The following is a 20,774-nucleotide window of genomic DNA, read 5'->3' on the forward strand; positions in this document are numbered from 1 at the left end:
CTGTTAGTGGGGTGGGGTGGAATATTAGTAAGGTGTCAGGGGCTTTTGACTCTGAAATTAAAAGGTGTATTTGGAAAATTAATGTTTGGAAAATGGCTGGATTGAATGCCCTGGAAACCACTTTTTTTCTTAGATTATTTATTTTTTTAGTTTTCAACATTCATTTCCACAAGCTTTTGAGTTACACATTTTCTCCCTGTCTTTCCCCTACCCCCACCCCAAGATTTCGATCTTACTGAATACCCATACCCTTTCCCCAGTCTGCTCACTCTTATATCCTCCCCATTCCCCCCCCCCCCATGTCTAACTTTCTAGTAGGGCAAGATGGATTTCTATACCCCAGTGCCTGTATATCTTATTTCCCAGTTGCACGTTAAAGACATTTTAAAAAAACTTTGATTTCTAGATTCTTTCCTTTCTTCCCTCCTTACCCACCCCCACTGGGAAGATAAGCAATTCAATATAGGTTGTACATGTGTAGTTACTCAAAACGTTTCCATAGTAGTTATATTGTAAAAGACTAACTGTATTTCCCTCCATCCTATCACACCCCCCACTTACTGTTTTCTACTTTGACCCTGCCCCTTTTCAAAAATGTTTGTTTCTAACTACCCTCTCCCCCAATCTGCCCTCCCTTCTATCATTCCCCCTCTTATCCCCTTCCCCCCTACTTTCCTGTAGGGCAAGATACCCACTTGAGTGTGTATGTTATTCCCTCCTTAAGCCAAATTCAATGAGAATCAGGTTTTCCCATTTCCTTTCACCTTCCCGCTCTTCCCCTCCATTGTAACAGTTTTCTCTTGCCTCTTTTATGTGGAAACCACCTATTCTTTATATGGTTCAATGGATGGATCCCGGGCATGGAGTCAGGAAAACTGAATTCAGTTCCAGCCTCAGACACTGACTAGCTGTGTGATCTTGGGCCAGTTACTTTACCCCATGGGCCTCAGTTTCCTCATCTGTAAAATGGAGACAATAGTATCTATCTTGCAGGGGGTTTTGTGATAATGTTTGTAAAGTGCTTTGTAAACCTTAAAACACTATGTAAGTGGTATTATTATTACTTTTGTATCTACTGGGAAACTGAGGCCAAGTGAAGCAACAGCAGCACCAAAGCTGGATTTTTACCATTTACTTTAATTTTACCTTTAGCTAATTGATTTTTAGAGCATTGTCTTCTCCCAAGTAAAATAAACCATAGGAACAGCATCATCATTGTTATTATTTTTAAAGCAATCGGGGTTAAGTAACTTGCTCAAGGTTACACGGCCAGTTATTTTTTGTGTGGGTGCCGAGTATTTCAGGCCAGAACCAATCCGGGGTGTCCCGACACTGAGGCCGGCCCTCTTACTCACTGCTCCACCTGGCCGCCCTGAAATAGCATCATTATTAAAACTTGATGTCAGTATGGACCTCTGTGAGGTATGGTCTTCAATCACATATCCTCCTCCCACAAATCTAAAATGCCCACGTGGAGGAAACCCTGACATCACATTGGTGTACAGTCATAGCAAAAGCTCGACAAAGCTGGTGGGGGAGCCTTAGAGTAAATCCCTTTTCTAGGAAAGAATAGGGCAGAGAAAGCAAGTCCAATAGCAGCTATAACAGGTGGTGAGTGTGACTTAGTAGTTCTCTGTGTGAGTGCAGTCACTATGTTATTAACCAGTAGGATTCACCTTATTTTTCGAAGGAGACGGAACATGCTTTATGAGAGTCTCTGTAGAAATCGGGCTGGCAATGACTTATATGTTGAAAGGGTGATGCAGACTTTTAATGGCGCCCCCAAGCACAAGGAAGTTCAGTGTGATAAAATCTTCACAGAAGAAAAAGGTAAGTTGATGGATTAGTGAAATCTGATGAAAGACCAGGTTCCATGGTGACTGAATGTGCCCATGGGATGCCTCAGCTGGGCACCCAGCAGGTTCCTGGCTCTGTTAGGGATGGGTATAAGGAACTGATGATTCAGCTGAGAAGGATAGACATAGCTAGAACAGAATGTATGTCTGTATGTATGAACATGTATGGACATGTATGTACATATATGTATGTGTGTGATGTGCTGTAGAAATGCCAGGAGGGAAGGGATGCGTTTAGATTAGAATCATCAATGAGAGCTTCCTAGAGAAGGTGAATATTGAATTTAGATTTGAAGAAGAGATAAGATTTGAATAGTTGGAGGGGGAAAAGCAGGCATTCCAGAGAGGGGAGATTGGTACATCATTGATGAAGGAGAGTGAGGAGTCAGTGTTCTTTCTCTGGAGCAGAGGAGCCACATGGAGAAAGAGGAGGAGGAGGAGGAGGAAAAGCAAATAAAATGAGATAGGGAAGGGAGCATCAGATTATGTAAGGTCTTCAATATCAGATCAAGCAGTTGAAAGTTAACTATTTTTATTAAACATTATATGTATAAGTAGATTGATTCGAGAAAACCAAAATCAGTGATCTTTAAATTATTAAGATCATGGCACACAGAAGGCCTCTAGGTTAACGGAACTTTGATTCCACATTCATTCCTATTACTAAAAATAATTTCTTCCCATAATTATATTGATGATTCTTCCTCCCCCTTTACTCTTGTAGGCGTTGCTAACACTTTGTGGGGAACCTTGGATTGTCCTGGACTGGGAGAGGAAATCAGGATTGAGATTCTGTCTCCAATAAACTTGCTCTATTTCTTTTAGTTGTGGTCACCAGCATCTTTTTTTCTCTTTTTTGTCTATCTAGGCATAATGTCCACCACCTGGGCTTTGTATGACACTTATCACTCCTTGGAGCTTTCTACTTCATCACTGAAGCTGGAAACAGGAAAGGCAGGCAGTGCCTCCAAGGGGTCAAGGAAAGACCAGGACTCCAGATATCTGAGCACTCTCGACAGAAGTATGTTCCAGTTTGCTTTTGCATGACTTTTCCCATATGCTTTATAAGATCAATTTTGTGCAGAAAACAAAACTTAATCGCTTTCTTAAGGAATCACACTGTTCGTGCATTGTACAGTCGTATTAGGTCTTGGACTATAGTTTTTAAAAATGCAAATCATCAATTTTGCCCTTCCCCCTAAAGGCACATCAATACAATTTTCAAAAATATCTCACTCAAGGGGAATATTGGATCAAATCACATATCTAAAGAGCAGAAGACCTGGCCCTAAGATTTATTAAATGGTGGTTAGCACTGTGCCTGTTACACAGTAGGTGTTTAATAAATGTTTATTGATTGATCAATGAAAAGACCTGATGGTAACTACATGTGGGAATATAACTTTGTATGCAAATAGAGGTCCTTTTAAGAATTAGGTGCTGGCATGCTAAGGCATTGGTTAGAATCTGATTCAGAATCAATGGAATATTAAGAAATGTCAAAAAAAGTTTCAATACTATGAAAAGTTCACGTTTGCTAAATATCTGTGGTTCTGTTCCAATTTCCTTTTAAAACCTTTCAGCGCCAGATTCTTAGCTTTCTATACTGTACTTACAATGAACCTTTTGTGTCTTCATACTCACAAAATAGTACCACTTCGTGGTAGAGCGCTTCCATTGGAAGGGATCTGTAGAAGGTTGGGGCAGGGGTAGGAGGAAGCTCCCCAGAGGAGAGGGCGCTTTACCCAAATTGGGGGATCCATCTGAATGCACTGAAGAGATAATGCTCAGTGAGATGAATCTTTGGAGTCTTTGTGATGGTGCTTGGTTTTTGATGTGATATATTATACTATATAGATTAAGCTATTGGCAATGTGTGTTTGTCTCACTGCCATCCTTGAATACCAGTGTGGGAAAGGGGAGCTTAGACAAATACCCTTTGGGGAGGAAACTCCTTTCAAAAGGAAACTAATGACCACAACCAAGAGAGCTACTATAAATATTTTAGAACATGTAAGTTCTTTTCCTTTTTCCCTGCTCAACTTGAGAAAGAGATTTAATAATGGCGTGGTTGGATCAAAGAATATAGGAAATTTAACAATTTAGGAAAAAATTCCAGATTGCTCTCCAAAACGGTTGGATCATTTCACAAATCTGCCAGTGAATTAATGTCCCAATCTGTCCACACGCCCTCTGACATTTGTTGTTTCCCTCTTCTATCATTTTAGCCAGTTTGATAGAGGTGAGATGATATCTCGAAGCTGTTTTAATTTGCATTTCTCTAATCAATAGTGATTTAGAGCATTCTTTCCTATGACTATATATAGCTTTGATTTTTTTCATCGAAAAACTGCCTGTTCATATCCTTTGACCATTTATGAATTGGGGAATGACTCATTCTATGAGACCTTTATCTGAGAAATTGTCTATAAAATTTTTCTCCAAATTTTCCTTTTTCCTCCTAATCATGTCTATATTGATTTTATTTGTACAAACCCTTTTTATTTTAATGCAATGAAAATTATTGACTTTACATCTCACAGTGCTCTCTATCTCTTATTTATTCATAAATTGTTCTGCTATCTATGTCTGATAGGTAATATGTTCTGTGTTCTTCTAATTTTCTTAGGATATCTCCCTTCATATCTAGGTCATATATCCGTTTTGACCTTATCTTGGTAAATGGTATAAGATATTGGCCCAGGCCCAGTTTCTGCCAGGCTGCTTTCCAGCTTTCCCGATAATTTTGACCAAATGATGAATTCTTATCCCCAAAGCTTAAATCTTTGCATTTGTCAAACACAAGGATGCCATAATCATTTGCTACTGTGTGTTGTATGTCTCCTCTGTTATACTGATCAACTTTCCTATTTCTTAGCCAGTAACAAATATTTTTGATAATTACTGCCTTTAGGGTGTTCCTGAAGTCTGGACACATAGGAAATCTCATTAACTATGCATGTTTTGAAGAAATAAAATGAATGAAATTTTCAACAACATTTTATTTAACTAGCATAAATTTTAGCCATGACAATTTCATGTGTAAAATTTTCAGCACTAGATTCTTAGCTTTCTATATTGTACTCACAATGAACAAATTTTATCTGGGACAAATAAAAATGTCAAGAATATCAAAGGAATTAAAGAAAAAAATATAACTGAAGAAGATTTAGCATTATCAGATCTTAAACTATACTACAGGGTGTCTCTAAAGTCCAAACACTTAGGAAATCTAAAAATTAACTATGCATCTTTTCAAGAAATGACATAAATGAAATTTCATTAGCTATTGGGGACTATTTTCCATATTAATGAGATTAATTTAATTCAATTAATTAGTGAGATTTCCTATGTGTCTCCTGTGTCTTCCTATGAAATCTCATTTATGCTAATCAAATAAAATGTTGAAAATTTCATTTATGTCATTTCTTGAAAAGATGAATAGTTAATTTTTAGATATCCTAAGTGTTTGGACTTTAGGGACACCCTGTAGTATAATTTAAGATCTGACAATGCTAAACCTCCTTCTGTTATATTTTTTTCTTTAATTCCTTTGATATTCTTGACCTTTTTATTTGTCCCAGATAAATTTTGTTATTATTTTTCTAGCTCAGTAAAATAAGTTTATGGTAATTTAATTAGGATAGCATTGAATACATAGATTACATGAAATTGTCATTTTTATTCTATTTGCTCTGCCTACCCATGAACAATGAATATTTCTCCAGTTATTTAAATCTGACTTTATTTGTATGAAGTGTTTTACAATGATGTTCACGTGGTTCCTGGGTTTGTTTTGGCAGGTGTACTCCCAGGTATTTTATGCTGTCTACAGTTACTTTAAATGGGCTCTCTCTTACTATCCCTTCTTTTGGGGTTTGTTGGTGATATATGGAGATGCTGGCGATTTATGTGGGTTATTTTGTCCCCTGCTACTTTGCTAAAATTAGTAATTGTTTCAGCTAACTTTGTAATTGAATCTTTAGGATTTTCCAAGTATATCATCATATTGTTTGCAGAAAGAGATGGTTTATCACCTCATTGCCCCTTCTGATCCCTTCCATTTCTTTTTCTTCTTTCTGTTGCTGGCATTTCTAATATGATATTAATGACCACTGCTGATCTTACTGGGAAGTCGAGCTTGTTCCCGTTACAAGTAATGCTTGCTGATGATTTTAGATAGATGTTTCTTATCACTTCAAGGAAAAATCCATTTGTCACTATGCTTTCAAGTGTTTTTAATAGGAAAGCTTTTCCTGCATCTATTGATGTAGTCACATGATTTTTGTTATTGATAAAATCAATTATATTAATTATTATCCTTATGTTAAGCCATCTCTGCATTCCTGGTATAATCCCACTTGATCACAATGTATAGTCTGTAATATATTGTTATAGTCTCCTAGCTAGTATTTTAATTAGGACTTTTGCATTCATAATCATTCATGAAATTTGTCTATAATTTTTTCTCTATTGTCGCTCATCTTGGTGTAGGTATCAGCACCATATTTGTTTCATAAAAGGAGTTTGGTGGCTTTCTTTGTCTACTATTCCAGATAATTTATTTAACATTGGAATTAATTGATCCTTAAATGTTTGATAGAATTTACTTATAAATCCCTCTGGTCCTAATGATTTCTTCTTAGGAAACTCATTTATGGCCTGTCATAATTCTTTTTCTAAAAATAGCTTTATTTTGATATTCCATTTCCTCTTTTATTAATCTAGACAGTTTATAGCTGAATTGCCCTTGATTTTAGGAACTTACATGTCATGGCCAGTGCGGGGCCTGGACATCTGGCAAAATTCTTGAAAAATTCAACAAAAACAATTTCTATTTTCTTCCAGGCACATTCCTGCCCCAGGTTGCCTCCACAGATGGACCCTGGGCTTCCATGTACATTTTTCTGTTCTTACATGGCTGTGAAATGTTATTCTGGGAAAGTAAATTGGCTAGCAGTGGTAGCACCATTGAGATTGTGCTAGGATGTCTGTGAGGTTTATTGTGGAATCCTTTGTTGGGATTCCATGAGGACCAGGTAAGGGCCTGAGACAGACAGACTCCTTGGTCCCTGGGTAGATATCTGCTGCTTACTTAGCCTGTCTGTCCTTGCCTGGCCCTCACTGCTGTTTGTGTCTGCCAGACACAGACTGGTCCTTGAAGACCAGCTTCCACCAACCTAGGCCTGGACCCCCACACAGCTCATGGAAAGGTCATTAAAGGCTGGTGTGGCCAAAAGCAAACGATGAGCTTCCCAGGGGAGAAAGGCCAGACTTCAGGTGACAGTCCATGTCCAGGCCACAGCCTGAGCCTTTCAGCTTGGCAGAAACATCAGTCTGGCTGCATGGCCATGGAGCAGTCCAGTTACCATAGTTATTTAACTATTGTTTATAATTATTTTACATCTAGGATAGCTACGCTTATATTATTTCTCTTTTATTTTACTTATTTTATATCTCGTCTAGCTGTACTTATATCCATTCTATTCTATTTATACTTGTTTTATATCTAGGCTGGCTATGCTTATAGTATATGTCTTCTCTTCTGTTTATACTTACAGTCTTACCTCTTGGACATAGGGATTGTTTTACTGGTTCTATTTATATTCACAGCACCCAGTGCCTCATACATAATAGGTACTTAATAAGTGATTGTTGGAGTAAAAGAGACAAATAGAGATACTTGGGGCAGCTAAGGGGCGCCATACTACATAGAGATCTGGGTCTGAAGTCAGGGAGACTCATCTTCATGAGTTCAAATCCCAACTCAGACACTTACTAGCTGAGTGACCTTGGGCAGGTCACTTCACCCTGTTGCCCTCAGTTTCCTCATCTTTAAAATGAGCTGGAGAAGGAAATGGCAACCCCCTCCAGTAACTCTGCCAAGAAACCCCCAAATGGGGCCATGAAGAGTCGTACATGACTGAACAGCAACAAGTAAATGCTTAAGAAGAAGCTGGTGGTCAGCCTTAGCACTCCCCACACGTCACAGCCAGATCAGTTTGATGGAATCGATTCTTTCACTGATCTTTCCCTAAAGCAGTCTCTGCTTGCAGGACCTTCTGAGGGACTGCTCTATCAAGAAAAAAATAAAACCGTATGCTACACTATCGAGGTGAAGATTCATGGCATTTTAGGCATCCTGGGAGGGTCCCCTGCTCCCTACTGCCCCCCATCCTGAAAGCAAAAAATAGCATTCGCTGAATCAGAATGATGCCCTGTGGGCGATTTTTCACTAAGCACCCATTTCATACTGTTTTCTTGGTATTTTACAGCGAGTGAAAACAGTTCTACAATCGATGTCGAAAGTATCATCATGGCTAAGATTCATGAGGAAGAGGAAGATCGTTCAGAGTTGATCTTGAAGTCGGAAAAATTTCAAGAGGATTTATTTTTCATGGAAAGGGTTCTCATGGAAAATATATTTCAGCCCAAACTTGCAGCTTATCGGCAGCTTCCTATCCTAGAGGGTATTAAAAAAGAGCCAAACAAAACATAATTATGTTTCATTCCTGTAGGAGAAAACAGATTTTCTCTGACATGGGGACCCTACTTATCCAGTGTCCCAAAAGTCTTAAGATTCACAACATGAACTCCAACTTTGACCAGCAAGTTCTGTGTAATGTTAATAGTACAGGTATCCCTTCCACATGGCGGGGGTGAAGGGTGCGGCACCCCAGCTATCTGGAAAATCTGCATAAATTTGTTTTGGCCGGAAAGAGAGGGAGAAGAGAGGCAGCAGCATCGAACTGTGGCAGGAAGGGGTTACTTGGAGTTAGATAGGTTCTAGATTCAAATCCTAACTCTTACACTGACTGGCTGTGGGACCCAAGTCTGAGTTTCTGTGTTCTCCTCTGCAGAATGGGCTTATCGATGCCTGCAATCCTTGCCACATGGGGTTGTTGTGAGTGAAGATCAATCAGGAACACATTTAAGACATTTAAGATCAGAGGACATATGAAGAGAATGCATTGAAGCTGCTTTGCAAACCTTAAAGTGCTGTATAAATATAAGCTATTGTCATTTGTATCATTATTGTTAGAGGGAAAAAGAAAAAAAAGGATTTTAGGTTATAATTATATATAAGCTTATAATTATAATATAGCTACCTAACTCATAATTATATAACCTTCTAATTCCCTCAATTGACCTCCTTATCTTTCAGTTTCGTGTGATGTTTGAATGAAAGATATTGTCGTATTTATTTTCCCTGGCAATGTCTCTAAAGGCCAGACTTTGGGAAGGCATATTAAATGAACAGGATTTTTAAAATGGAGACTTTTAGGTCCTCAGTGGAGGACCCTGCCCCCCACCACTGCCCTTTTTTTTTCTGTTGAGAGATGCTGATTCACAGGAAAAAAAAAACTCATCTGAGACAAGTAAAAAACATCTCAATTTTTAGAGGTTGAGAGAATAGCTAACTAGCATATATATAAGTGGTTTTTAATTTATAGTATGTATACAATATACATATACATGTGTGAAGACATGTATATACCTCTACACACATATATGTGTTTATATATATGTAGATGTATACATATGCCTCCATCCATCCATTTTTAAGCTTTGCAAAGCACTGGGCCTCCATCATCCCATCTGAGCCTCCTGCCCTGGGAAGTAGGGGCTATCATTATCCCCCTTTTACAGATAAGGAGCTGAGGTTAAGTGACTGGGCCAAAGTCACAGAGCCAGTGTCTGAGGCTTGATTTGAGCTCAGGTCTTCCTGACTCCCAAGGCCAGCATTCTAACCACTGGGTCACCTACTTGCCAAGAAAAAAAATTGTAAAAAATTAACTTGCCTTTGAGATGCAAACAGATGGTATAATCTTTTATTAGATAAATATGATAAATCATAAAACTATATTAAGAAGAGAATACAGTGATACCGTACATCCCCAGCAGGGGGAGAGAGCAACGTCCAGTGTTGATGCACGGAAGGAAAGGCCAGCATCTCCCGCCTGCCCACACTTGACCCCCAGGCCACCCTTCTCCTCCAGGATTTGCATCTCAGGTCTCCCCTTACTAGCCTCCTCTAAGCCAGTCTCCTCCAGCACCAAGCCTGCTGGCTCCTACCCTGGCCTTTGGCTATTTCCTACCCAACTGGCTCTGGCTTCATCATTCCAATTGGCTGTTAGCAGTACAGACCTCCTGGTGGCCTGAGCCAGGTGCCCCTGCAGGTGGCCTTTTGAAACTTACTAAGTCTCTAAAATGACCATGGGAAAGAGTGACTCCTGTTCATTGTGTAACGGATGGGCACAGCCCAGGAGTCCCCTGAGCAGCTGACGCTTTCCCTGCCTCATTTGGCATTTTCTGCACAAACTGGCACATTTTAATAAAATATAAACATTTGCCAGTTTGTGGTTAGTCTTTTTTGTCCTACTTGGAAACCTAACAAGTGAAATTATATTTTAGCAATAGAAACAGCCTTTGCTGTCTCTTAAAGGAGACCCTGTTGAATTTAGGGAGGTTCCAGGTGTCTAAGCAGTGACTTTGATGTTTGAGCTGGCTTAATTGCCTTAATTACAGTGTAGGGCTAACACGCGGCGATGTGTTTTCAGGAAGAGTTCTTTATCCAAGCTGTATTTTAGGAGGAGGGAACAAAACTCCACACGTTAAGTGAATGTCTTTTTGTTAGTACCATAAAGCTGATTATTCTTTTAGCTTTGTAAGCTGACCTTGTTCGAGACAGTAACAGAGGTGCTTCTCATTTGGTAAGGGCATTGGCACAGTGTTGGGTTTTGGCAACCTCATAGTGTGTGTATGTATACACACATGTACACATGTACACACAGATGTAGATGTATATGTACGTATGTACACATGTATGCACACATATATTAAAAAAATTCTTTTGGCTGTGCCTTAGGCAACGAAGAGGAAGAAGAGAGTTATCGCCAAGTACAGAAAGTTAAGAAGTCGGATGAGGATGAGGAAGATATGGAAGCCACTGAAGCAGAGTCTGTGGGGCCCACGGAAGAAGCCATCCCACCCAATCTAGAACGACTGTGGTCATTTTCTTGTGACCTAACAAAAGGACACAATGTGAGCAGTATGGCCTGGAATAAAGCAAACCCAGTAAGTGACACATGGGTCTTTGGAAATCATCTCCAAGCATTCTTGGTTTCCAACCTTGAGCAGGAAGGAAGAATGGCAAATCCCCAGAGTCAGGAAGCTAGGACCCCCTGAAAATAGGAACACGTACCCATGCCTAGCAGTGTTTACCCCAGAGAGCCCTGAGGCAGCTGCTGCTTGGGAACTCTCCAGGAGCTCACAGCTTCTATGGAGAGTCACTGTGGCTGGTGAATTGGAAGAGTCGCAGACTGTGGGAGCTGCCCTCACCTTTCCATAACAAATGTCCCAGCCTTTCTGTACTTTAATTTGAACATTAGTCATCAGTCAGGAGGGATGCCAGGGAGGTTGATTCAATTAGGCTCCTTTTTACATTCTCAGAATATACCAAGTAAAGCAGTAAGATTTTTAAGAACTGTACTAGCATTTGTGCATCGAGATGATTTGTGTTACCACCTTCAAAGTAGTCCCCTTGGAGAGCAATATACTTGTTCCAGCAGTGCTTCCTTTACATTCCCAAAAGAAGAAAAGAACCCTAAAGCATTTTCGGAAACCCTTTCCCTTCATGTAATTGGTGGCCCAGCCAAAATAATTATGTGCTTTTTGTGACACAATTCATTTCCCATCTCTGGGTCTTTGCCTAGATTGTCTGTTGTTTTTGAAATACCCTTCCTTTCCTTAGAATCCCTGCCTTCCCAAAAGCTCTTCTCAAGTGCTACCTGCTGCCTATCTGAAGCCTTCTGGCTCCACTCTCCTCCAGTCCCTTTCAGCATATTTACTTCGCACATATCTTTACTTACATTTTTAGATTTCATTTCCCTCCCATGGAATGTAAGCCACGGGAGGACAGGTATTTTATTTTTCTCTTTGTCTTCTTGCTACCACACATAGTAAAAGCTTAACTAATGCCTGTGGGTTACACATGAACCAGAGCATTGCGGTCACTGAGGAGCCTGAAACAGGGCACATTTCTGTCCTTTGAAAAGAAGTTTTATTTTTTGGAAGAATCCCGTGAAGTCATATCTGATGAGTGAAGTAGGCCAAAGAGTGGATGCTAACACTCCAGGCTTGTTTTGGAAGGGCTTCGAACCTGGACTCTGGGAACATCTTTTAAAAGAAATATTTTGATGATTGTATTTTAATATATTGATTTTCTTTGTCATACTCTCTATTTTGTTTTATGCATTTAAAACCAGGATTCTTAGGAGGGATCCTCCATAGGTTTTCCTGGACTGCTGCCCACAAAAAAGATGAAAAACCCTCCCTCCAAAGCAAAGAGATGGATTTTCTTGTATGCCCCATCAGGTTCTTTCAGAAGAGAAGTCTTCCCAATGTTTTGTGTCATGGCAGCCCAGTGACATAACTAGTTCTCTCCCCAAGGTCCCCACAGTCCAGAGACGAGGGGAGCAGACAGCCCCCCAAAACAGCCGTCTTATTTTGGAATTGTTACATAAAAGGTGTTTTATGCCTATAGAATCTTCTATTACAGTTATTATAAATTAGAAACTGATCATCTGTGTTGAAACTCACATAACCAATGTGAATGCTTCAATTAGACCTCTTTTATACATAATTTATATGGCTTTGTGTTGCAAGAAACATTTTTTGTATGCCATCTCTGATGTCTAATAAGGGCCCCGTCACATTTTGAATCTGTTCAAATTCAGTTTTTAGATTTCCAAATGGAAATGATGAATCATTATGAAATTGAGAGTTTGAATGTGCAAATGTCAGAGTGTGTGCTCATGGGCAGGGGGAGGGGCATGACTTTTATATGCAAATATTCTAGGCATGTTCTGTGACTATTTCTTTAAGTGACTCACAACTTTTACTAAATGCTTTTTGATTTATAATATAAATAACTTTGTTATGCTTACAAGGACTTATGCTTCTATCTTTAAGACATCTAAAAAAGTCTTATTTACCATGACTGAAGCCAATGCAGTTGTCAAAACAGCTCTTTAAAAGACTGATGCATTTGGCCATATTTCTGTGCCAGCTGCGTCTTGTTTTTAAATCTCTCCTTCTGGTTTTCAGGACCTGTTGGCTGTTGGTTATGGGCAGTTCGGCTTTAGAGAGCAGAAGAGAGGACTGGCTTGCTGTTGGTCACTCAAGAATCCTATGGTAAAACCAAGGGCGAGAAGAGCATTTTTTAATTTGCTTTATTAGAACTTGACATTATTCCTATATCTAAGAGATTACAAATGGAGATTTCCCTACATTCATTTTCTGTGGATCCAATCTTTAATAGTTGCCATACATTTATCATTTTTCACGAAGTTCACTGTTTATTTCTCCTGATCTGTGCTAATTGTGGAAGTCAAATGGAGCCATTGAAAGTCCTGTTTCTTTTGTGCTTGGGCTGCTCTGGATCTCTTGTTTTCTAGTCTTCCTGCCCTGACTCAGTAATCCATTTGGTACAGCTGCTTAGTGATATGGCAGATTCAGGAAATGACTTTAGGTTTCCTGAATTTGTCAAAAAGTGTCCTGGGATTTGGCAGGGAAGAACCCCAGTCGCTTCCAGCTGAGCCTGGCTAGTGCATCATTTGATCAGGATTTTTAGCTATGCAACAAACCCTTTACCCTCTGTTTCCTCATCCACAAAGTGGTGATAACAGTGACACCAGTAGAGTGCTAACACAGTTCTGGCATATAGTAGGCACTCTATAAATGCTTATTCTCTTTCCCCTCTTGTTGTTATTATGAAATAAGGATGAAATATGGTTATCAAAATACTAAAATATTTATTTAACAAAAGAGTCCACAGACCTCAGGTTAAGAATATGTACACTATGGGATTCACAAGGCAAAAGGATTTTCCAGAGATGGTGAGGTGCTCCAGACCCTCCTGTTTAAGCATGACAGCATCCCGATCACATGAAGCCCCACAGGATCTCTTCAGGGTTGTTGTGTTTGTATTTTGTTCTCAAAGGGATCACATGACTTGCAGTTGACTTTGATTTGAGTGAGGGAGGACTCCGATGTGTTGGTCCTAACCATCCACACAGGAAAAACCAAATGGATGGATAATATCCGTTATCAGGCTGTCATGGTTGGATGGTCAGATCTTAGCAAGTGAACACACCCACCCATACCCTGAGGACAAGCGTTTTATAGGCCCAGTGAGCTGGGCCCAGAATTACATAGGAACAAAGATCGGGCTGTGTTTTATTTGGGAGATTGTCCTGCTCTTTTAAAAGCCACCACGAGCGTATTTATTACTGCACCCATTCATGTCATGCATGAAAATAAGATGATGGGATCATTCTTTTTGACGTCAATTTTCTTTTTGCCTCTATCTTAGCAAACAGCTTCCATACAGGGAAGGAAAGTAGCATTTACTTCTTATCAGAGCAGTCAGTCAGTCAATAAACATTTATTCAGCACCTACTACATACCAGGTACTGTGCTAAGCACTGGGGATACAGAAAAAGGTAAACAAGGGTCACTGCCCTCAAGAAGCCCATGGACTCTTTGGGGAGAAGCCATGCAAGTGACTGTGTACAAACCAGCCTGATCAGTAGAGGGAAGGTGGCAGCCCTAAGGGGACCAGTAAAAGGCTTCTTCTAGAAGGCAGGACCTAGAGAGAAGCCAGGGAAGCCGGACAGTGGAGACGAGGCAGGTGACCAGGACCCACATGGAAGGAGCTGGCGGAAATGCTGCTGAGGACTAGTGGGCCCATGTGGGGGATGGTGAGACAGAGGTGTTAGTGAGCATGCTGGCTTCTCTGCACGGGTCGCCTCTCCAAATCCCTGTTTGCAGCCTTCGTGCCAGGCCTCTTCACTACAGCCCCTCTGTGGTGACAAGCCCCCACTGCTTTTCTCCTCCATCCCCCATGGCTAGCTCTCCTCCCTGGAGCATGCTCACTGCTCACCTCCACTTCAGGGGATCCCTGGGTTCCTTCAGGGTTCCACCGAAGCTCCACCTTCTCCAGGACTGCTCAGCTGCTTGTTCCCCACATCCATCCCCACCATCTTTTATCGGTTTTATCTCTGGCTGTACCTGTTGTCTCCTCCAGTGTCTCCAGGGCATCATCCCTTCACTCTTGTATTTCTACCCCCAATGGCTGACACATAGTAGGTACTTCATAAATGCTTTATGACTGGTTGACTTGCAATAGGAAGAAGGTTATTACTTTGATTTACAGGAAGCTTGTGATAATGGTAGGGGTAGTTAAGGCATAATGGGGGTAAGGACATATCTTTGAGGTAAGCTCTAGACTTTCATTTCAGAAAACCTAGGACCCTAGCTGGGAGGGTGTGCCTGGGAAAGACAGTGAGCTCTGTTTTGGACATGTTGAGTTTGAGATGCCTGTGGAATATCTCATTCAAAACAGACCATTGATAACATGAGGAAAAAGATATTTTCACAGTTTAGAAATTTGCAAAATTATAAAATTCACAAATTTTAGAAACATACCTAGAATGACTTGACAAATGCTGGTTAGTGAATGGAATGGAATACTCTTGTGCTGCAAGACTGAGGAAAAAGATGATTTCAAAGAGACGGGGAAAGACTTGTGTGAACTTGTGTTTAACCAGAAAAATAATTCATTCCATACCCTGATATTATAAAAGCAAACCATTGGAAGACTTGTATAGATTGATGACGAATGAAATGAGCAGAGCCAGGAGAGTACTTTAGGTAATAATAACAACACTGAAAAAATAGCTTTAAAGGTTGGGAGAACTCTGTTCAATACAGTGATCCTCCATGATGCTAGAGGGTCAATGGTGACGCACGCTATCCACCTCCTAACAGAGAGGCCATGGATTCAGTGTGCAGAATGAAGCATTTCATTTGTTTTGTTTTTTTAACACATTCCATGAAGGGATTTGTTTTGCCTGACTGTTCATACTTCTTAGAAGGAATTACTCTTTTTCTCCCTTCTTCACTTTTCCCCTTCCTTCCTTCCTTCCTTCCTTCCTTCCTTCCTTCCTTCCTTCCTTCCTTCCTTCCTTCCTCCCTTCCTTCCTCCCTTCTTTCTCTATTTTTCTTTTGTTATTTTTATAGGAAGAAAAAAAATAGATTTTGCTAATTTTAAAAGTGTTTTTAAAAATTATAGCAATTGCTCACCTACCAATTTTTAAAATTCAGGTAGTAGTTGAGTGATAAGACAATACAACTATCTTAACCACAGCCTTGTTTTCTTTTGCTCAGTGGCCAGAACGTGTTTATACGAGTCTCCATGGGGTGACATCTGTGGATTTCTCAATAGTATCCCCGAACCTTCTGGCTGTTGGATTTTACAATGGTACCGTGGCCATCTACAATGTGCAGAGCAACAGTAGTGTTCCCGTCCTGGACAGTAGGTGAGATTCCAGGCAGAGCTTACTCTTGGTATAAAGAACAGGTGAAGTCTGCTCTGCCCTCATTCAAATGTAAGAGTCAGCATTTAGGCTCCTCGTTAGAGGATGAGCTCAGGGGCTGGGGAGGCATTCAGGGGTAACAGCACATTCGATGTTTCACTGCCAAACCTTAGCACTAAGCTAAAGAAATCGAAGGCAGCAGGTAGCCCTCACTGTCAGTGTCTCATTGAGTTAGATGGCTGCTAAGGCTAGATTGCAAAGTGACCTGAGAATGAGGATTTTGAGCTTGATAGAATAATTTCTGCCTTGATTAACTTATTCATCGGAATGCATCTGGAGAAAATGGCATGAGAAGAAGAAATACAGCAAACCCCACCCCGCCCCTGAGGAAACTCTCCAGAAGAGATCTAGAAAACGTACCAGGCTGGATTCTGATCCGGAAATCGAAGAAAAAGTAATAAGGAGTCATTTTAGCCAGGCCAGGCCAGCACAGGGAGAGAGACAAAGAGGTCTGTGAGCGCTGGGAATGGGTCCGACCAGGCGCAACGCTGAGGAGCAAACACCAGCACCCAGGCAGTGACCGTGCACCAGGGCAACAGGGCCCCAGATGTGGCATAGCAAGGCTTAGGCTCAGGGCCAGTGCAGGGACAGGGGCCAGAGGGCAACTCTGCCAGCCATTACCTCAGGTGTACAGTCAGGAATAGTAACTTGCTCAGCAAAATTGAGTATAATCCTACAGGGGGAAAATGAAACTTTAATGGAGAGGGGACTTCCAAGCGTCCCTAATGAAGGGAACAGAGCTTCAGAGAAATACTGAAGCTGCAAAACAGGAGCTAAGAAAACAATTAAAAAGTAAAACTGGATGAACGATATCATAAAGGACTAAACAAGGACAAGCTGTGGATATTCACATAGGGGAAGATGAGAGCTGTGTCCCCTTTGAGCTGTCAGCATCAGGGGCCTTAGAGGGAATCTCATTAGACCGAAAGCCTGGCAGAGGCTCTGTCATGGGTGGGTGATTGTAAAACAGAATAGAAAAGGAGGTGAAGAAGAATGCTTGGAGGAAGGGGAAGGAAGATGAGGGAGAATCATCTCATATAAGTGGGGTGCACAAGTGGAAGTCTATGCAGACAAGGAGGAAGGCGTGGGGGACTGAGTGATGCTTGGATCTCACTCTCATCTCAACTGGTTAAAAGAATGAAGAATAAGTACATAGAGATGGATACAGAAATATACATTCACTCCACAGGAAAATAGGATGGAAAGGGGAAAGGGGTGATTGAAGGAGGGATGAAACAAAACAAATCTCTAACCAAAGTAAGCTCTAAGGACAAACTGCACAAAAATACACAGAGAACTTTTTGAGATAGCGAAGTATTGGAATCTGACTGGGGGCTCATCAGTTGGGAAGGGGCTGAATAAGTTATGGTATTTAAATGTGATGGGATACTTTTGTGCTATAAGAAATGATGATGCGGATGGTTGCAAAGAAACCTGGGAAAACTTCTATAAACTAGTGTAAAGTGAGGTGAACAGCACCAGAGCAAGTGTGTATGTGCATGTATATTCATATGCATATATGCACATACACATACATTTATAATATTGTAATTTTGTAATGTAATTTATTAATAATTTTGTAAAGACAAACACACACTAAACATACATACATATATACATACATACATGTATATGTGTATTTTTTGGACATGGACAATGTGAACATTTGTTTTGCTTCACTCTGCATGTTTGCAGTAGGTTTTATTTTTCTTTAACTCTCAATTTGTGTGCCAGGGAAGAGGGCGGGGAGGTAGAGGGAGAGAAGACCGGTTTTTGCTGATTGAAAAAAAATAAAATGTAATTAAAAAAAAAACATAGCAAGTTCACTCACTAGAATGGCAAAGCATATATATTAAAAAAAGACAAAATTCACCATGAGTCATGGAAGCAGTCATACTTATGTCACGCTGCTGATAGCATGATAGACCAGTGTAAACATTTCTGAGAATCATGTGTGGGGGCGGCCAGGTGGCTCAGCGAGTAAGAGCACTGGCTCCAGTGTCGGGATGACCTGGAGATCGAATCCTGGGCTCAGACACTCAGCACCACACCCAGAAATAACTGGCCGTGTAACCTTGAGCAAGTTACTTAACCCCGATTGCTTCAAAATAAAAAAAAAGAATCATGTGTGATATTGAATAAGAGTAATAAAACCAAGCATACATGTTGAATCAGCAATTCCTTTGTGAGTACACTTCTACAGACATGTGAAGCCCAAAAACATGAATTTGAACACAGATACTTCTAGCCGTTTTGTTTGCAATAGTAAAACCCTGGAAACAAGGTCTGTGCCTCCCACTGGGAAGATGGCAGACTTGGTCATGGCATGGGGAGGCTGAGGGAAATCAGCAGCACCAGATGGAAGAAGAAAAAAGAAGGAAAACAGGGCCAAATCTGAGAGAATTTCTGACCTGGCTGGAAAGTGGCATAAGGCACCTTCTTTCTTTTTTGGTGCTACCTTGGTTCAGCCTGGGGGATCGAGGAAGGATTTTATCCCTTGTTTTGTACATTTGTTTGATTGTTTTGTGGAAAGTTACTGCATTTCTTTTAAACATGTAATGGTTAACTCATTACATTTCACCTTCTGGAACGCTCTTCTCCAAAGCCTCATCAGGACCTGGAGGTGATTTAGCATTTGGCCAGCATTAAGCAGTTATTATGCGCCAAGCTCTGGCCCTCGGGTTATGATCTTTAATAAAAATGTGAGAAATGGGCAGGTCATTCAATCCTAAGCTGCAGCTGCATCCTCTTTAGAAGGTGAGAAATTCATGCACCGGCCATCCTGGGAAAGAAGTGCTTATAGGTCACCAGGGGAGTCCTGACCCGGTGTTAAGATCCAGAGAACTTCCAGGCCTTCCAGACCGGGCCCACCCGTTGGCCTGCTGGTAACCAATGGGCAGTGGTTTCTTATTTAGATCCCATGAGTAGAGGTATTGCGTAGTTCTGCAATGCCATGATAACTGGGGATCACCAGGCCTGTGGGTCGAGTACTCAGTCCGTAACTAACTCCCGGAATCCATGAACGCCGAGGATGTTCTGTACCATCCGAAATCTCTGTATTTTACCACATCACCCACCACGTGGCTAGGGTCAGCAGCATCATGGCCTCACCAAGGACATTAATAAAAAGTAACTCCTCTGAAGATCCAGGGTGGCAGTTACTTAATTCTGTATAATACAGCATTGGCTTATCTTCAACTAGCAGTTCTTAGAATCTTGGGGTGAAGAGTCAGGAGACCAGATTCTAGTTATGGGATTGCTAACAACTTGCAGTGACCGTGGGCCTCATTTTCCCATCTGTAAAAAGGAGGATAGTATTTGTCCTACCTGCCTCACAGGGTTATTGTAAGGGTAAAATAAAATACTTCATCTAGATGTACTGTCTACATAGGGCATCATACCCTTACATGTGGGTACTCTGCTCAAAGGAATGTGATTTTTTATTGCTGGCTAGATTTATTTTTTATGAATTATTTCTTAAACCCAAATGTCTCTGGCTCTCATTGACTGGCCAACAGTAGGTCCCAGGCCGAGCCTCACTTGGTCATTGTTTGGATTCTGATGGCTTAGAGTGTTTGTAAATAGCAGTTGTTTCTGTTTTGGCCCAAAACTCTGATTGTCTTCCCCTCCTGGATTGATTTTGGCTCTTTTTTGGCTAGGTAAAAGAGGCCATTCTTTGCCTCATTTCTTACCTAGCCGTAATCACTGAATGGGTGTTGCCTTAGTCAGACTGAGACCTGGGGAAGACCTTAGCCTAAAAAAGTGAAGGTCTCCCACTGTGCCTATGATCATCTCTGTCATCCTGATCTTGCCACTGGATGCAGATGGCTCTGGAGGAGAGAGTGAGGCTGGTGACTCTGAACAGCCCTTCCTCACTTAAATCCAAATTTACTCTTAAGTCATGACCTCTCCTTCCTGATGTCATTGGTCCTCTAAACAACAACAAAGTGCCAGGGATTCTGCTAAAGCCTGGGAAAAGAAATAGCAGCAAAGAAGAAAGACAATCCCTTCCCTCAAGGTGCTTATGTTGTAGTGGGGAACACAGCAGAAAAGGGAGCTAAAAGGGTAGGGAGAGGAAGGAGAAGGGCGGGGAATAGGGGAGAATACTGGAGCATCAGAAGCAGAGCTCAGAGAGGGATGAAGAAGGTGTGCACATGACTGGCTGTACCACTTCTTTAAAAGGGACAGTGTAGGAGGAGGAATTGGCCAATCAGAGAAAGGGACCTTGGGAGTGGAGTGAGCTTTTAGGGTGAGAGTGAGTCAATTAAATTCAGAGAGGCTCAGCAGCCCCAAACTAGCTACCAGCTGATGATTTCTTTAAAAAGGGCCATGTAACCCATGAAGACCTAATAAGGAGAGGTTGCAATCTGCCTTGGTAGGGGACCTCTTGCCCCATTGCTCCTATTGAAATCATGGCTCCCTGAATTATGTCCATTTTCAAAATAGAAGCTAAAGAAAGTAGGGAAATAGGATTGGG

At 41.0% G+C, this 20,774-nt stretch overlaps 2 protein-coding genes across 5 annotated transcripts in view; one reads left to right on the forward strand and one right to left on the reverse strand.

Moving 5' to 3' along the window:
• LOC138164885 (mesoderm induction early response protein 1) overlaps positions 1–20,774 on the reverse strand; it is a 485,607-nt gene that overhangs the window by 93,871 nt on the left and 370,962 nt on the right. The window lies entirely within an intron of this gene.
• LOC138164880 (dynein axonemal intermediate chain 4-like) overlaps positions 1–20,774 on the forward strand; it is a 62,664-nt gene that overhangs the window by 28,059 nt on the left and 13,831 nt on the right. For all 4 annotated transcript variants that reach the window (XR_011169208.1, XM_069092813.1, XM_069092815.1 and 1 more), the window contains 6 exons: positions 1,691–1,830; positions 2,725–2,877; positions 8,132–8,326; positions 10,726–10,934; positions 12,966–13,052; positions 16,089–16,240. Coding sequence is in view for 3 of the 4 variants with exons in the window: in XM_069092813.1 (XP_068948914.1) it covers positions 1,691–1,830; positions 2,725–2,877; positions 8,132–8,326; positions 10,726–10,934; positions 12,966–13,052; positions 16,089–16,240 (936 nt within the window). In the remaining variant the exon portion in view is untranslated. The remainder of the gene's footprint in view (positions 1–1,690; positions 1,831–2,724; positions 2,878–8,131; positions 8,327–10,725; positions 10,935–12,965; positions 13,053–16,088; positions 16,241–20,774) is intronic.

The sequence above is a fragment of the Petaurus breviceps genome, unplaced genomic scaffold (genome assembly GCF_028583685.1).
Source record: "Petaurus breviceps papuanus isolate PSGF00001 unplaced genomic scaffold, PetGlider_PUasm1.0 207, whole genome shotgun sequence".
NCBI classification, from domain to species: domain Eukaryota; kingdom Metazoa; phylum Chordata; class Mammalia; order Diprotodontia; family Petauridae; genus Petaurus; species Petaurus breviceps.